At 40.3% G+C, this 14,336-nt stretch overlaps 1 protein-coding gene across 1 annotated transcript in view; it reads left to right on the top strand.

The window, feature by feature from the left end:
* The window catches only part of STK32B (serine/threonine kinase 32B), a 163,153-nt gene extending 149,024 nt beyond the window's left edge, over nt 1-14,129 (top strand). Inside the window, exon 12 of the mRNA XM_030947996.1 lies at nt 13,020-14,129. Within this exon, the coding sequence (XP_030803856.1) occupies nt 13,020-13,158 (139 nt within the window). The 3' untranslated portion in view covers nt 13,159-14,129. The remainder of the gene's footprint in view (nt 1-13,019) is intronic.
* Nucleotides 14,130-14,336: the final 207 nt, after the last annotated feature.

The raw sequence follows: 14,336 nt of genomic DNA, 5'->3' as shown, positions 1-14,336 counted from the left end.
CTGTTCCATTGCCATAGGGAATTGCCTCCATGAGGTAATTACCTTCATCTCTCTGTATGTCCCACACTAACATAAATTTTCACTTCTTATGAGTCTCCATAAACTGAGTCATGAAGACTGAACTCCTTGTCCTGTTTTAAGGCAGCAATTTGTGTCCAGTTGCTGAAGTAATGCAGAAACAAGCCAGTAATGAGATAAAATGAGATAACATTATTACTGCCAGTCACTCTGATGTCCATGTGTCTGTTGAACACATTTGTAGATGAGTTGGAAAGGAAGGTGAATGCTGAGGTCACAAAGTTCAATTATGATACCAGAGTAGTCACAGCTAAATCTGAGTGAAAAGAGCTGCAGCAGGTAATGATATCCATGGTTCTGAGCTACAGAAAATGGCAGCTCAAATGGGTGAGAAAATGGCAGTTCAAATTCTGTACTGGTAAATGCAAATACAGTCAGAAGAAAATCTAAATTTTATATTTAGGATAACAGACTCAAAATTAGCTTCAGTTATGAAGGAGAGAGAGTTTGAAAAGACTGTGGATAGCACAATGCTTAGTGGAAGACTGAAAGATATTGAAATGTTCCTGCAAAAATCAGCCACAGATAAATGTATGTTCAATACATACACCTGCATCTTCCATTCTGTGTACAGCTCAGCTTCCTCATCTCAAAAAGGTTAAAAAGGACTTAGAAAGTTTTCAAGAAAAACAGGATTGGCCAGGGGGCTGACATGGGTCATATTGAAGGGTTTAATAAACTTAAACTAATTAAACTCAGAGAAGAGACAACTGAAAAGACAGAAACAGGATAAATAATAACATGTTCTGAAACTTATTAAGATGACTAAGCAATGATTATTCACTCTTTGTGGTAACCAAGGTCACAAAGTTTTCAGGCAGCAGGATAATAAGAAAATCAACCATGCTTTTTTGTGAATGCAGCGTGTTGCTGAGTGGTGATTTGGATGTTAAACATAGAAAAAGATTCAGAAGAGGATTAGAGAAATTCACAGGAAAAAATCTGTCAAGGTCTTTGAGATGTGAGGCTTCTGATGCAGTGATTGGTTCAGGAAACCTGGAAAGAAATGAGGAAAATCTGCCACAGCAGACATTTGTCTCCACTCAGCTTATTGGTCAACATCCTGCCCTAGTGTCTGAAATGGGCCACTATGAGAGAGGGGCCCATTCCACCTGTTAGGTGGAATTGCTGGGCATGTGCATTTATGGCTTCTCACAGCTTCCAAGGCTTCCATTTTCATATAGTCTTCACAACAGCACAAAGGTTGAACAAAATATACATATTTATGCATACAAGTATGTATATACTGTATATATGCAAGTATGCATGTATATATATGTATGTGTGTATATATATATATATATTTATGTATGTATATATATATATCTCACCTTTTGGAAATAGGAAAAGAAATGCAGACTTAGGTCAGTAAGAGATTTAGGTAAGATTCAGACTGTCCATTGCTGTGTTCCAGGACACATCCCCCATCCTTTGGGAAGGCCTCCCATTTGCTGGTAATTTTCCTGCGTCCCTCCTGGGGCTCAATCCATGCTCCTGTTGTGGGTGCACCTCACTGACTGACCTGGGGGACGTGGTGTTCACTGGAGTGGCTTCTGGGGATCCCTGTGCTGGGCACCACCTTTCCCACACCTTGTGCAGGGGTTTGGTGATTAACTGAAGGCTGCAAATTCTGCTGTGCAATCACAAGTGAACTCTTGGCTCAGTCTCCTTTTGGGGAGTCCACCCTACAGGGAGTGAAAGAGCTGCACAGCTGATCAGACTTCCTGTGGAGCCAAGTTTGGGACTGGGGCAGAGAAATCTTGCATAAAAAATAGCTGGGGAGGGATGAGCCTGCAGAGAGGTGAGTGCAGGCTGTGGCTGTTCCCTGGCAGCTCACAGCCTTTAATTCCTGGAATTTGATGTTGTGAGAAGGCAGGGCTGAACCTGCTTACTCCCAGATGCATATGCCAGCCTGACAATGTTTATTGTCAGGTCAAATAATTAGGCAGAGCCAGACTGACTTCAGAGGTGTGTTGGCTCTGTCTGGGTGCCAGGTGCCCACCAAAGTCACTCAGTCATGACCCTCCTCATCTGGGCAGGGGAAAGAAAATACAACAAAAGGCTCATGGGTTGAGAAAAGGACAGGGAGAGAGAGAGACCACTCACCAGTTACTGTCATGGGCAAACCAGGCTCAGCTCGGGGAAGGTTAATTTAATTTATTGCCAATAAGTAAAAGACCGGGATAGTGAGAAATAAACCCCAAATCTTAAACCCTCCTTGCCTCTACCCCTCCCTTCTTCCTGGGCTCAACTTCACTCCCAAAACCTCTGCCTCCTCCATGAGAGAGGCACATGGGGATGGGGAATGCAGCCAGTTCACTGCATGTTGTCTCTGCTGCTGCTTCCTCCTCACACTCTTCCCCTGCTCCAGTGTGAGCTTCCTCACACAGACTGCATTCCTTCATGAACAGCTACAGAGTGGGTCCCTTGACCTCCCTGTGATCTATCCATCTGCAGCTAGCTGAACAAAAGGGTGAGCCTACACCCTGCAGGATACCAAAGGCAGGCTAGGAAATTAATGTATTTTTTAAAAAATTATGGTTGGCCTACACTGCTGAGAAATATCCTCATTTGTGGACAGGTGACTATAGTCTCAAAACTGGATTTTGGCTAACTAGAAAGAAATTTTTTCCATGTCATCCCAAAGGGTCTGAAACACAGTAAGTTATTGGGAAATTTCATAGCTGCTCTCATGTTCCTTGTAGATGTGGATCTGCAAACACTTTAAACTAGAAATTTTGTGCACATTTTAAAATGTGCCTGAACAAGACAGACATTGGTTAGGATGCACCTGGTCTTGAGGAGACAATAGCCCACTTTTAAGAAACACCTATTTTACCCATCTGAACCTGGCTTTAATGTTAGTGTTAATCACTTGGTTTAGTCACATTTTCTTAAATGACTGCACATCATTTTAAGTCTTCATTTATTTACTTCATGTCTACTTATTTTGCTTTATCAAATCCAAGGATAAACCTCAGATCTGAAGACAGTACAGGTCAGTATACTGTAGCACCCAGTGCAGTTTTTCGCTTGCCTTCTGCGTAGTGACAGTATTTCACATGTCACTCACACCGAGTGCACCTGAGCCTGCTAGGTTTGATTATAAATTGCTGGTTGATAGAAAATTATATTCACAGCCATTTACTGGGTGCAATTACTCAGCAGGAACCATCAACCTGAATCAATTATCCAAACTTTAAGAATGTTTCCCCAAGGATTTTTGGAAAGGGTGGGAGTAAATGCCTTGAGTGTCAGTGGTAAAAGAAGTCATATGTGCTACATGGGGATACTGCCCCCAGAATTTTACTTTTCACATTCAGTTGTAATAAAGCATAACTTTTCATCTGAAAATCATTAATTTAAATGTAAATGGAGTTAAAATATAATTATTTGAATAATTAGTTGGTAGTCTACTGAGCTATCCAAACACATACATCACAGTGTGTTAGGAGAACAGACCTGAGATTTTGGCTGTTTCTATCAAATCAGTCAGTACCAAGAGAGCATGTCTGGGGCCAAAGACAGCCTGAGCAAAATAGTGGTTAGACAGAGAACAACTTCTACCCACAGTCTGTACACAAGGTTTTTCAGAGATATCTGAAATAAATGGGAAGTAGATGACCAAGTATTTTTCAAGTTATAGACCAAGTCCTGCAGAAAAGCCACTCCTGGCAGAGCCAGAGCCTGAATACACTACAGGCACATCTGCATGGATGAGCAGCAATGGCAGCCCTGTTCTTGTTGGTGATTTCATTACTCAGCTCTTGGCAGAGCTCATCACCTTGTGCTGGGTTACAGACTGATGGGACCATTCCATTTCTGCTCACCTGAACTGTGTGGGTACAAATGAGCTTTAATCCAGCAAACTGGCTCTGCTAAGCAGTGCAGTCTGTGCAGAGCTTGGAGAGCCACTAAACAGGAAGGGCCTTGAATCTGTTTCTCAAAGAGGGAAAGGGTGTATGTTCTTCTAGAGATGCAACAAGCCTGTATCCCTTTAAATCAATGTATCTAAAAACAATTTCATTAGTTTAGGCTCCTTTAGTACTCAGTGAGGAGAGACTTGTATCTCCCAAGATTGATCTGTGACACATATATTGGATAGTTTAGACCTGAAGAAATTAATCTAGGTTGGTGACTCTATTTACCCTGTAGAGAGAGCCTGAACTAATCTTTCAGTTGCCTGCAGTTAGGTGGCATAAAATCCATCCCCCGTTTGTGCACTCAGATAATTTCTGAGTGTCAGTCCTGCAGGCACAGGTGCTCTGTGGTCTGACCACCCTCTCTGTGTCAGGTAATCAAGAGCATCTCATGCAGCACAAAGCATCGCTGGTGAGGCAGCTGCATTTGGCTGTATGCCCACAGCCATGGGGGCAGGAGACCAAGAACAAGCAAGCCATGGCTGGAAACATTTTCAAGGAAATGCCAAAGATTCATGACATCCACTCTTGGCTACTGGTTAGATGGAGTTACTGCTTGGACCCAGGTTTCCCAACACTCACCTGCTGTAACACAGATCGTGTTCCATTTAAAGCTGCTCTGCACACATTGGTTCTCTACACAAACTCCAGACCAAGGGGAAATGATCTACATTTACAGACTAATTTTCACTTTGGAGCTGTGTGACTCAGCTCTGATGTTGCTGACTGATGAGTGTTGTGTTTGCTTCAGCAGCTCCTTGATTCTGCCCTGGTCTGCCCCAGGCTTCCTCTGGCACAGAGCAGGATTGTGCCTTCCCTGTTTACTCAGAAATGCTTAGAAAATTCATACACTTTTCAGTGATTTCTGTTTTCCTGAAAAGACTTCTGAGATCACTCTGTGCAGAGACTGAAGAAAAGAAAAACCCACTATTAACTCTCCCATGCTTTCTGCTCCTCTGCTAGGTGTAAAGTGGGATTTTTAATAAACAAACCAAAAAGGAAATTAGCTATATACAGCTGTCTTTTGAGATAGTTTTAATTAGCTATATAATGACTTAGTTTAATTAATTAGATCTCCATGGTTGGGATTCTTTTGAATCCCTCATCATTTAAAAAATGTTTAACTCTCCTTCCTTCATTTCTACTCCTTTTTTTCCCCTGCATTTTCTACCTTCACTGCTGTTTTCTACCTATTTTTCAAAGGCAGTCTTCCATACTGCTCCATTGTTAATGTGGTCCCTGGCATGATTTTTTCTCAGGCCAAAATCACTCTTTAAAGCAAATCCCTTCATGTTTCAGGGGTTATCATAGACCAAAGGCTGCCCAACAAGCAGCCTGGAATACAACAGCTCTGGTTTGCAGATTGGAGATCAGCCAGAAGGATGTGAGGCACTCTGTGCCACTCACTCAGCTGCCAGGCATTGATCCCTACCTAACTGCAGGAATTACATTTCCATGCAGTGCTCTGTTTGCTGCCTGTCGTGAGAGCCCTCCCAGATCCCACTGGGGAATCAGAAATGGATGAATAATTTGTCAGATGTTCAGGTTACCAGGTAACCTAAGCAAGATTAACAATTATTTCTGCTATATGGTGTTATGAAGTTAGAGCACATGTTTTCAAATTGGAGGATTTCATTTTATTTGGACAAACTTGTCTCTGTTCCTTAAGATTTACACTGAGCAAAGTTACTATTTTCTGCTTTATGAATAAAAGTGTAAATTAAGCAAGTTGTCTGATTTCTGATCAACTCAGGCTCATTGTTGCAAACTTTTTTTTTTAAAAAGCAAATCTAGGAATTTTCAGTGCTTTATGACAAATTTAATGGCTATTTTGTTTTGAAAAGTAAGAATACTCTTCCCAAGATACTTATTCAGTTAAAAAATAGCTTGTTCAGAACACCTTGCTCACTTCTTCCTTCTTTATGTCACCTTTTCACTGAAAGATATAGCTGAATGAAAACCTGGCACAAGACATCTAGTGAGCAGAATAAAGGACATATAAGAGAAAGAGTGACACTCATTTACAATTGTAAAACACTGCCAGCTTCTTCCATTTTCACAAAAATAGAACACAGCAAGGACCAATTTATAAGAGAAACCTTAAAACATGCAGGCAGAAAATTATTAAGTGACTGTGTATCAAAGTCCATTCTTGTTCTGGACAGAGGAAAGCAGATGACAAGCCAAGCTGCTCATTGTCCCAGAAGTCATGCTCCATTATCAGCATTTCCACAATCATTGCCTGCAGCCGATATTAAAATGATGGCAGAGAAATAATGGGTGAAGTTTTCAAAGTGGAGTGTGAGATGCACGTGCCCACAGCCCATTATTTTTGAAAAGACATTTGTGCACTGCAGGACCTACATTTTACTGCCAAACCCTTGCCCTGTTTTTGCAGTGTCTTCTTTGCTGAAGTGCATGAGCTGCTATAAAGGTTATATAGGGGTTTTATAAATGATCAGGTTTCGGGGAAGTGACTCTTTTTCTGGCTAAAACATGAGCGATTGTGGGTGCTGTGAACATTTTTCCTCAGTGCCAAGCCAAGGGAAGAGTTCTTTTGGGGCTGCTGGGTGAGCTGATGCAGAAAATGAGCTGGTATGACCAACATCATTAATTTCCACCTGTCAACCTCCTACTTCCCACTGAACACTTATTATTTAGGACTGAGATGTAAACCAAAACTTACCCCCTTTCATGAGGGATATACCAACATGTACAGTTCAAACTACCCAGCAGCTTTGTGGTTATAATTTTTTCACACCCAGTGTGTGTTCTTTTGAATCCTCACAGTCCAAATACTTCTGTTCTTTCTAGACCAGGTTTCTCTGCATAAAGCCACTTAAAAATGTGAGTAACACAGAGATATAGTCTGTACTTGTTCCACAATAAGGAAATCTTATTGCCACAGTTAGACTCCAAAATCCCATTAAGTTTTCCTTTTTATGTCTTTTGACTGGAAATAATGGAGATGGATGGGGATATAGTCTGTGGAGCTCCAGACTGCCACAAATGTTACAAACTACTTGGGCTAAGCATTTCATCTTTCTTTTGTGTGGAACTAAGCCTTGAAGCCAGTTTCAATAACCAGCTGCTAACAACTTCCATTTCCTTAGGAAGCAATTTCTGGACCATTTGGTAAAAGTGCTTAGTTATCAGTCAAACAAATTAGTTGTGTTCAGGGACAGGCAGTGGTGGTGTGGGAATAGTTAAAGAGTCATCAGCTTGAGGAAGAAATTGTGCTGACCAGTTGTGATTTATTCACCAGGCCTTTTTTTTGGTGATGTTTGTACACAAATTTGGATGCATCAATACCACACGGAATAAAAATTAAAATCAGAAACAAACAGTGGGACATAGCAGTGGTTACCAAACTGACACCTTACGTGTCCTCAGTGCCAAGAAATCTCTCACTCCATCCTTGGCTATCTTAGCAACTTTCTCCCATCTTGGCTGGATGTGCTGGGTGTCCCCAGCTCTGACAGGATCCCTGTGAGACATTGCTACTGTGGGGATCTTCTTACTTTGTGGAGTCCCTCTACAGAGCTATACCACCCTGTAAAAACTATTTGGATGAAAGTTTTTCAGCATGATAATATCCAGCAATTTTAGTTATATGGCATAACTTCCAGGTTTCTATTTTCTATGTCTGGAATATAAAAAATAGTGCCTATCTCTGTCCCTTTCCAGCTTCTTTTAAGTCCTTCACAAAATGTCACTGCTAGATCTTTCCTATTGAGAGTGAAAAGTTTCTAGTGCTATGTTATTTGCCAGCTAATTCTAAAAATATGGGATTTGGACATTAGGACATTTACTGCTTTTTTTTAAATCCCCTTCTGTCTTCTGTATCTGTGGTCCAGTAGACAAAACACGACATGGTCAGAGACACATAGTTCTTTCCTGAGCACAGTCACCCCTCATGGCAGACCAGACATTTTTTTTTTTTCCTCTGATTCTGACATGTTCAGAATTAACTTTACAGCAAGTCCATCTGCACAAGCCACCAGCATTACTTCTGTGTAGCTGCTAAATCATAGAGCTGAGATGAGTTTCTGATTATTTAGCAAACTATCCTCCAGGACTCACGAATTTCAAAAAGCCAACATGCCTCATCTGTTCTTATCTCAGTCCTTGTGAAGAATAACTGGGATAAATATTCCACAGATTTATTTATTCCTCAGGGACTTATCCCAAGGGATGTAAAAGTTTTCATTAATAGGCTTTTGTTTCCTACAATAAAAATGAGTTTCTATAATTCATTTTATTAAGCTCTTCTTTTCCCCAGACCAAAAGCAAAAGCATCTGTTTTCTCCAGCAAAGTGAAACATCAAGAAACCAAGGTAAAATGCTAAATCTAGAAATGGCAAAGCAAATCCACTGCCCACTCAGACTGTTCAGTTTCCTCCACACTCAGGACACTTGATTTGCAACTTTGGCAAAGTCACTTGCAGATTTTTCATAACAAAAAGAGTTTCCTTTAGGAGCTGGTGAGCGTGGGAGTCTCAGGGGAGGGGCAGCTCTGCTGGCTTGAGTTCTCTTTTGTCAGTAGAAAGTCTCTTTTGTCCTCTCATGGTTGCAGAGAGCAGGCCCACAGTTTGAGACAACTCCTGGCATTTCTGAGGCTTCGGTTTCACCCTGAGAGGTGCAGCCTGTCAAGGAATGCATCAGCTGCCCAAAGGTGGTACCACTCACCAGGCAGTGTAACAGCCTCCACATGGCTCTCCAACACAGCAAGTACATTTTGCAAAGCCTGATGCCAGTGCTCTATACTACTGTAGTGGGTTTGGACCCAGTAGTTCTCCTTCTCTGAATTTCCTTCCACTGACTGATATCAAATTCAAGATCCAGTATTAGACATCAATGCTGCAGGAATGCTACTATAGTATCTGAGTATTGAGAAAATAAGAACCTTAAAAACCAATTCATGGTTCACACATGCTCTTTCTCTTTGCCAGAAATACTGACAAAACCAAGATTTGACTGGAGGTTCAGTTACTGTTCTTGATGCATTCCTGTAGTGGCTGGAACAGCCTCTTTCTGCTTCGCTGCTGGAGAGGAGTCTGCAATGCTCAGTGTCACACACTGTCAATATTGCATGGAGCAATGGGGAAGAGAAGGAAAACTCTTTGATGGTTCAGCAGAACCACACTTGGTTCCCAGCATAATTGCCTCTTAGACTCCTCATGTATTTGTACAGAACTGTCCTGGAATAAATGCAACAGACACTGTTCAAACTCATTTTCATCCTCTTTTCCCTGCAGTTTTGTTTTTTTTTTTTAATTCCATATGGCTACATCCACTAGAACCACTTGTTCACTTTTTCATCCATAGCTGGCCATTTTATTATTTATTCTTGGCCAACTGTATTCAGCACAGGAACAGGTACCTGCTTCAGATCCACCACATCAATCCATTCATTCCCCATGGGTCTTTATAAAGTTACCACAGCCTGTGGCTGCATCAGCTTAAAGGCAAGATAAGTCATTCACTGGAGAGCAGCTTCCTACAAATGATTTATTGCACTAGTGTCATTTTTGAACAGAATGGCCCAGACTGCATTTATTTTGCCATAATTACAGGAAACATGTCAAGGTACTCACATTTTTTAAAAGCTTAGAACATCTGACAGAAAAGTGCTCTGGGTTTGACACCAAGGAATCAAGAATGCACCAAAAAGAGAGAAATTTCACTTCTGTAACAGTCCAATATTTTAACTGAAGAGACTGTGCACACATATTTCTTTGTGCCTTGACCTGAGTCTGCAGTTTTGAGGTAAAAAGAAATAGAAACCAATTACTTTATTTTATTTTTTCTGAAACTGCAGTGCTGTTGGGAGGAGGGCTTAGTCTTAGCAAATCTGCAATTTTGACAATTATGTTGAATCTGCAACTTTTCATTCTTTGTCATTGAACTTATCCTACTATGCAGCCTAAAGACAAACTTCAATATTCTTCTTCATCTAGAGAACAAAGCTGAGCTGGAAGCAATTCCCTGCTGGTCCCAAGTTTTCTACTGGCTTTCATTAAATGTTTGTGATTTTCTTTCTGTCCTGCCATAGTTGTTGCAGTCTTTTTCTGTTCAATATTTTATTTTCCATGCTAGCTTTTAGCCAGTCTGTTCTCTTTACTTTTGTATTTTTATATATTCAATAATGCATACAGGCATAATTATACATGCAGCATAATTACATTTTGGTTGATTATACATGCCACCTTCTTTTCTAATTATCACAGCCACCAGGCTGTAATTCCTTGTTTCACTCAGGCCTGTGAGACACAGAGCAGCACTTAGAGACACAAAGTTCTCAGCTTCCATCATTCCTGACAGCAGCTGCTTGATATCTGATGAGAGAAGCTGAGACACAGAAATGTGCTGCAATTTGTCCAAAGGATGACAGATGTGGAAACAGAATCAGCATCTCCTGGTTCTTAGTCCAGTTTCCCAGCCCCAAGGGTACACTGGTAAGCAGGGTTTTGCATGCCCATAATAAATAAACCCCTAGAGTGAAATCCTTAATGTAATTTTAATAACTAAATACAGTGATTAATAAATTATCAAAGAGTTAAATAGCAGTTATTTTTTACCTCATCATCAGGTTAATAACCCATTGCTTACTTTGATAGTTTGAAATATGCATAGTGAATCTATATACAGAAAAAAGTGTCTGAAAAGGGAATACAGTGAAGTGCTGCTAAAACAATATATTTCTTTAAGACTTCCAAATCCTCATATTCTGTTTCAGTAGTAGACCTGGGAGTAGGACCAGGATAAAAGAAAATAATGGAAATAAATCAGCATTGTTAACCACCTCTGTAGAGAGTGAAAAAATTGAATTTGGCCAGAGGTATCTTTTGAACTCAGCATGGGCTTTATTTCTCTCCTTTTTCCACTGTCCTCCTTACATGCATTCTGCCTTTGTGTCATTTCAAGTGGTTCTCAAAAAAAATTAAATTGGTGTTTTCTTGCTTCATGTTGAGAGAATTCTTATTTTCCTTTTAAATTGAGCAGTGCAGTAAATGCCTTCTTTTTCAGCATTTTACAAACAAAGGAAATAGACAATTCCAGGAAGAAAGCACTTACGTGTCTCAGCCCAGTGCAATGATTCCTCAGATCTCTACAGACCCAAAGTTTTTCTCACTGCACTACTTAGCATTTTGCAAGGTTTGCCACCCACACTTTGCAACATGAGTTTCCAAGCACTGCAGTCTTTTCTCTTGATGCCTACAAAGTCATCATTCTTGTGCCAGTAGCTCAGATCCTGAGATGTTTCAAGTCTCAAGTTGAAGTCTATTGCTCTCCTGGTAGTCTCTTTGATCTTTTTTGAAGATCTTGTTAAAAAAACCCAAACCAACAAGCAAACAAAAAACACCCCAAACCAGCAAATGACCAACATCATCACATCTGCTGTCTTCCATGGTGCCAAGACAGTTTGAAGAGCTACATTCTCCATTCATCTGTGTAAAAATTACAATTTTCTTAAAGTCCCTAGGGTGAAAATCCATTGTCTTGATGCTTTGTCAACATTAATTTAAGCAACTGGTTTTAAAGCTGTTTCACTGATGTTTTACTGGAGATGATGGAAAAATTTCTCATAAGGAAAGGAATCTTCCTCAGCTCATTTGTCAAGAACATTGGTGAAGATAATTGGCTTTTCAGCTGGGGACTCATTTTCTGTGCTATCCTCTAATAATTCACTCATACACTGACCTATAGATTCAATGGTATCCATTGAATTTCTGCTGCACTTAAAACCTTCACCCAAAATGCTTTTGGCAATTTGTTCCTCTAATTTGTTGTTTTCAGTCTGCCTTACAGCTTTTCATTTAATGTGTCTGCCCTTTTACACAGTGTTCCCATTTTTTTTTTTGCTTTAATAGCCTCCCCTATTCATCTGTTTAATTACAGTATTTTCATGTCCCATCACATTGTCTTCTGAGTGTTTAGTACAGTGTCTCCATATTGTTTATGCCACCTGGAAGTATTTAAGGCTTTGAAATTGACCCTTTAAATTTGATTTTTGTATGCTTTTCCACTAATTACTATTTCCTAGGTATTCTATATTTGCAAAGTTGGGGTTTTTTTGGAGTATAGCATATATACCTTTTATAATTGCTGTACCAAAGAGCTCTTCCATAATGTCTCTGGTGCCAAGTCTTGGTGCCTTTTTGAGGAATATTATTTCCCATTTTGAGAACAGAAAGAGTCAGAGAAAAAAATCCTTCAAAAAAGTAGCTGTTCATGTTTCCAAAAAAAAAAAAAGGTTTTCCACCACCACATAGCATAGCTTCCCCATGAATCTTTACATCTTTTCTGAAAGTTACATCTTTATACAGTGTTTGGAGGAAAATACTGAATATGACATGATCCATAGTAAAATCACAGAGATTGCTGTTGAGCAGAAATGCTGAGAAGCTCTTTGATAACACAGTTGGTGGGGACTGCAGGTGATTCTAGGGCTGTTGCTGTTCCCCAGAAATTATGTCAAAAGAAGATAACTTTGCAGTTTTTAAGCATATGGTTTTGCTGCTGATGTTTCTTGACACCACTCAGGAGGCTCTGATAGCATGAAGTAATAAGAAGAGGAATACTGAAAATACTTCCATCTCATGGTTTTTTTTCTCTTTTACTGATGAAGGTTACTGATAATTTTGTAGGACAGCAGAGGGGAGCAGCTGTTGTGTGCCCAGCCAGCAGCTTCCATCAGCCTCCAGCTGCCTGGAGGTTTTACCAAGTTGCAGCCTGAGCAGAGGTGCTAAAACCAGCACTATCTCTGCTGGCTCTTTATGGCAGGCATTAAGGGCAGCAGGATTTGTCCAAGACCTAATTGCACATATTTAGGAGGAAGCACTCATCAGTGTTTAGAGGAAATGGCAGCTATGAAGCTCAAGCATTTAATACAGGTGAAATGGTGCAGGAATGTTTTATACCAGGAGGATGTGGCTATCCACAGGGCAGGCAGCAGCTGTCCTTCCAGCACAGCTACCTGCACATGACAGCTCTATCCATGTTTTTAACCTCTGGCAGGTTAAGAAGACAGCAGGATCAAAGTGGGCAGGCTTCCAGCATTGACAGCAGAGCATCTCTCCAGAGCCACGAGAAGCTCCAAGACGGGAGGAACAACAATTTGCTGGGACAGGGCTGCACCAGGGGCTGCAGCAGTTAGTGAGCCCAGCCTGCTCCCACACAGGCAGGGAGGGGGAATCCTCCCTGCACCCCTCCCTCTGCACCCCTGCATCCATCCTGGCTCCTCCAGAACAGGATCCCTGGCCAAGGACAACCCCACACAGCACACGGGCTGAGATTCTCCACCTACAACTCTGCTCCTGACTCTGCCACTGGGAAAATGACCATCAGCAGCAAAATACAGTTTTTTAAGTAAGTGTGACTTTCGTTTTCAAAATCCTGGAAGAAAACTTGAAACAATTCATTAGGCAGCCTCTCAAAGATTGCCACATTCCTGGATATTTGCAGGAGACAACTGGGGCCAGCTTTATCTTGAAGGCTTTAATATTACCCCCAATCTCTCTGTTAATTAAAACGGTCCGGTTTGAAATTTTGTGAAACTGCTGGACACAGCTGTCTCTAAGCATCTGCTGTTGAGTTTATAACAGATGTACATGATGTAAATACATTTAATGTAGTGTCAAATAGGCCAAACACTGAATAATTTCATTTAAATACCTGAAACTCATTGAAAAAGTTGCAGTGTGAGTGTATTCACCTTGTTCTTTAACATCTTGTGTTCTGCTTTGTAATAAAAGGTGTGACCCTGGCCAAGTCAAAAAGTTTTGCTAGTGACTTTAGTGGATGCAGGATCAGAAACACCTTTTTATTTGTAACAATAGGCTGACTGAGCCAGAGCTGAAAAGCAGCTTAGTGAGGAGAGCTAAAAACATTAAGAATTTGCTCAGATCCATAGCTAGATGTTATAAAATGTTAAAAAGTTACATGTGTCTCTGTTTTCATGGATCTATTCTGGATGAAACTATCTTGAATAGAAAAAAAACTACTTTAGTCAAAATATTGCTGACATGAAATCCTTTTATTTTAAACAGCAGCCAAAATTCCAAACATTTATGATATTTTACAACTTGTACATCCACATTTTGATAATAAATGCATGTTTATTCTGTCCCATTGTGCTTTTGTTTCGAAGGGTTACCACCCGTAAGCAAATTTCATTTCAACTTTTTAAAATGAATAGGTTAGGGTTTTGGAAGTGAGAAACATTTTATTTGAAATAATCTATTTTTACAGCATCATTTCTGTTCTTTTAAAAAACAAAGTTCTTTGTAATTGAATCTATTGTAAATTTTGTTTCTTGTTATATGTACTTTTGAT

This window comes from Camarhynchus parvulus, chromosome 4 (assembly GCF_901933205.1).
Source record: "Camarhynchus parvulus chromosome 4, STF_HiC, whole genome shotgun sequence".
Classification (NCBI taxonomy): Eukaryota; Metazoa; Chordata; class Aves; order Passeriformes; family Thraupidae; genus Camarhynchus; species Camarhynchus parvulus.
The sequence above is the reverse complement of the archived record's forward strand: the minus strand, read 5'-3'. Positions and strand labels throughout refer to the sequence as shown.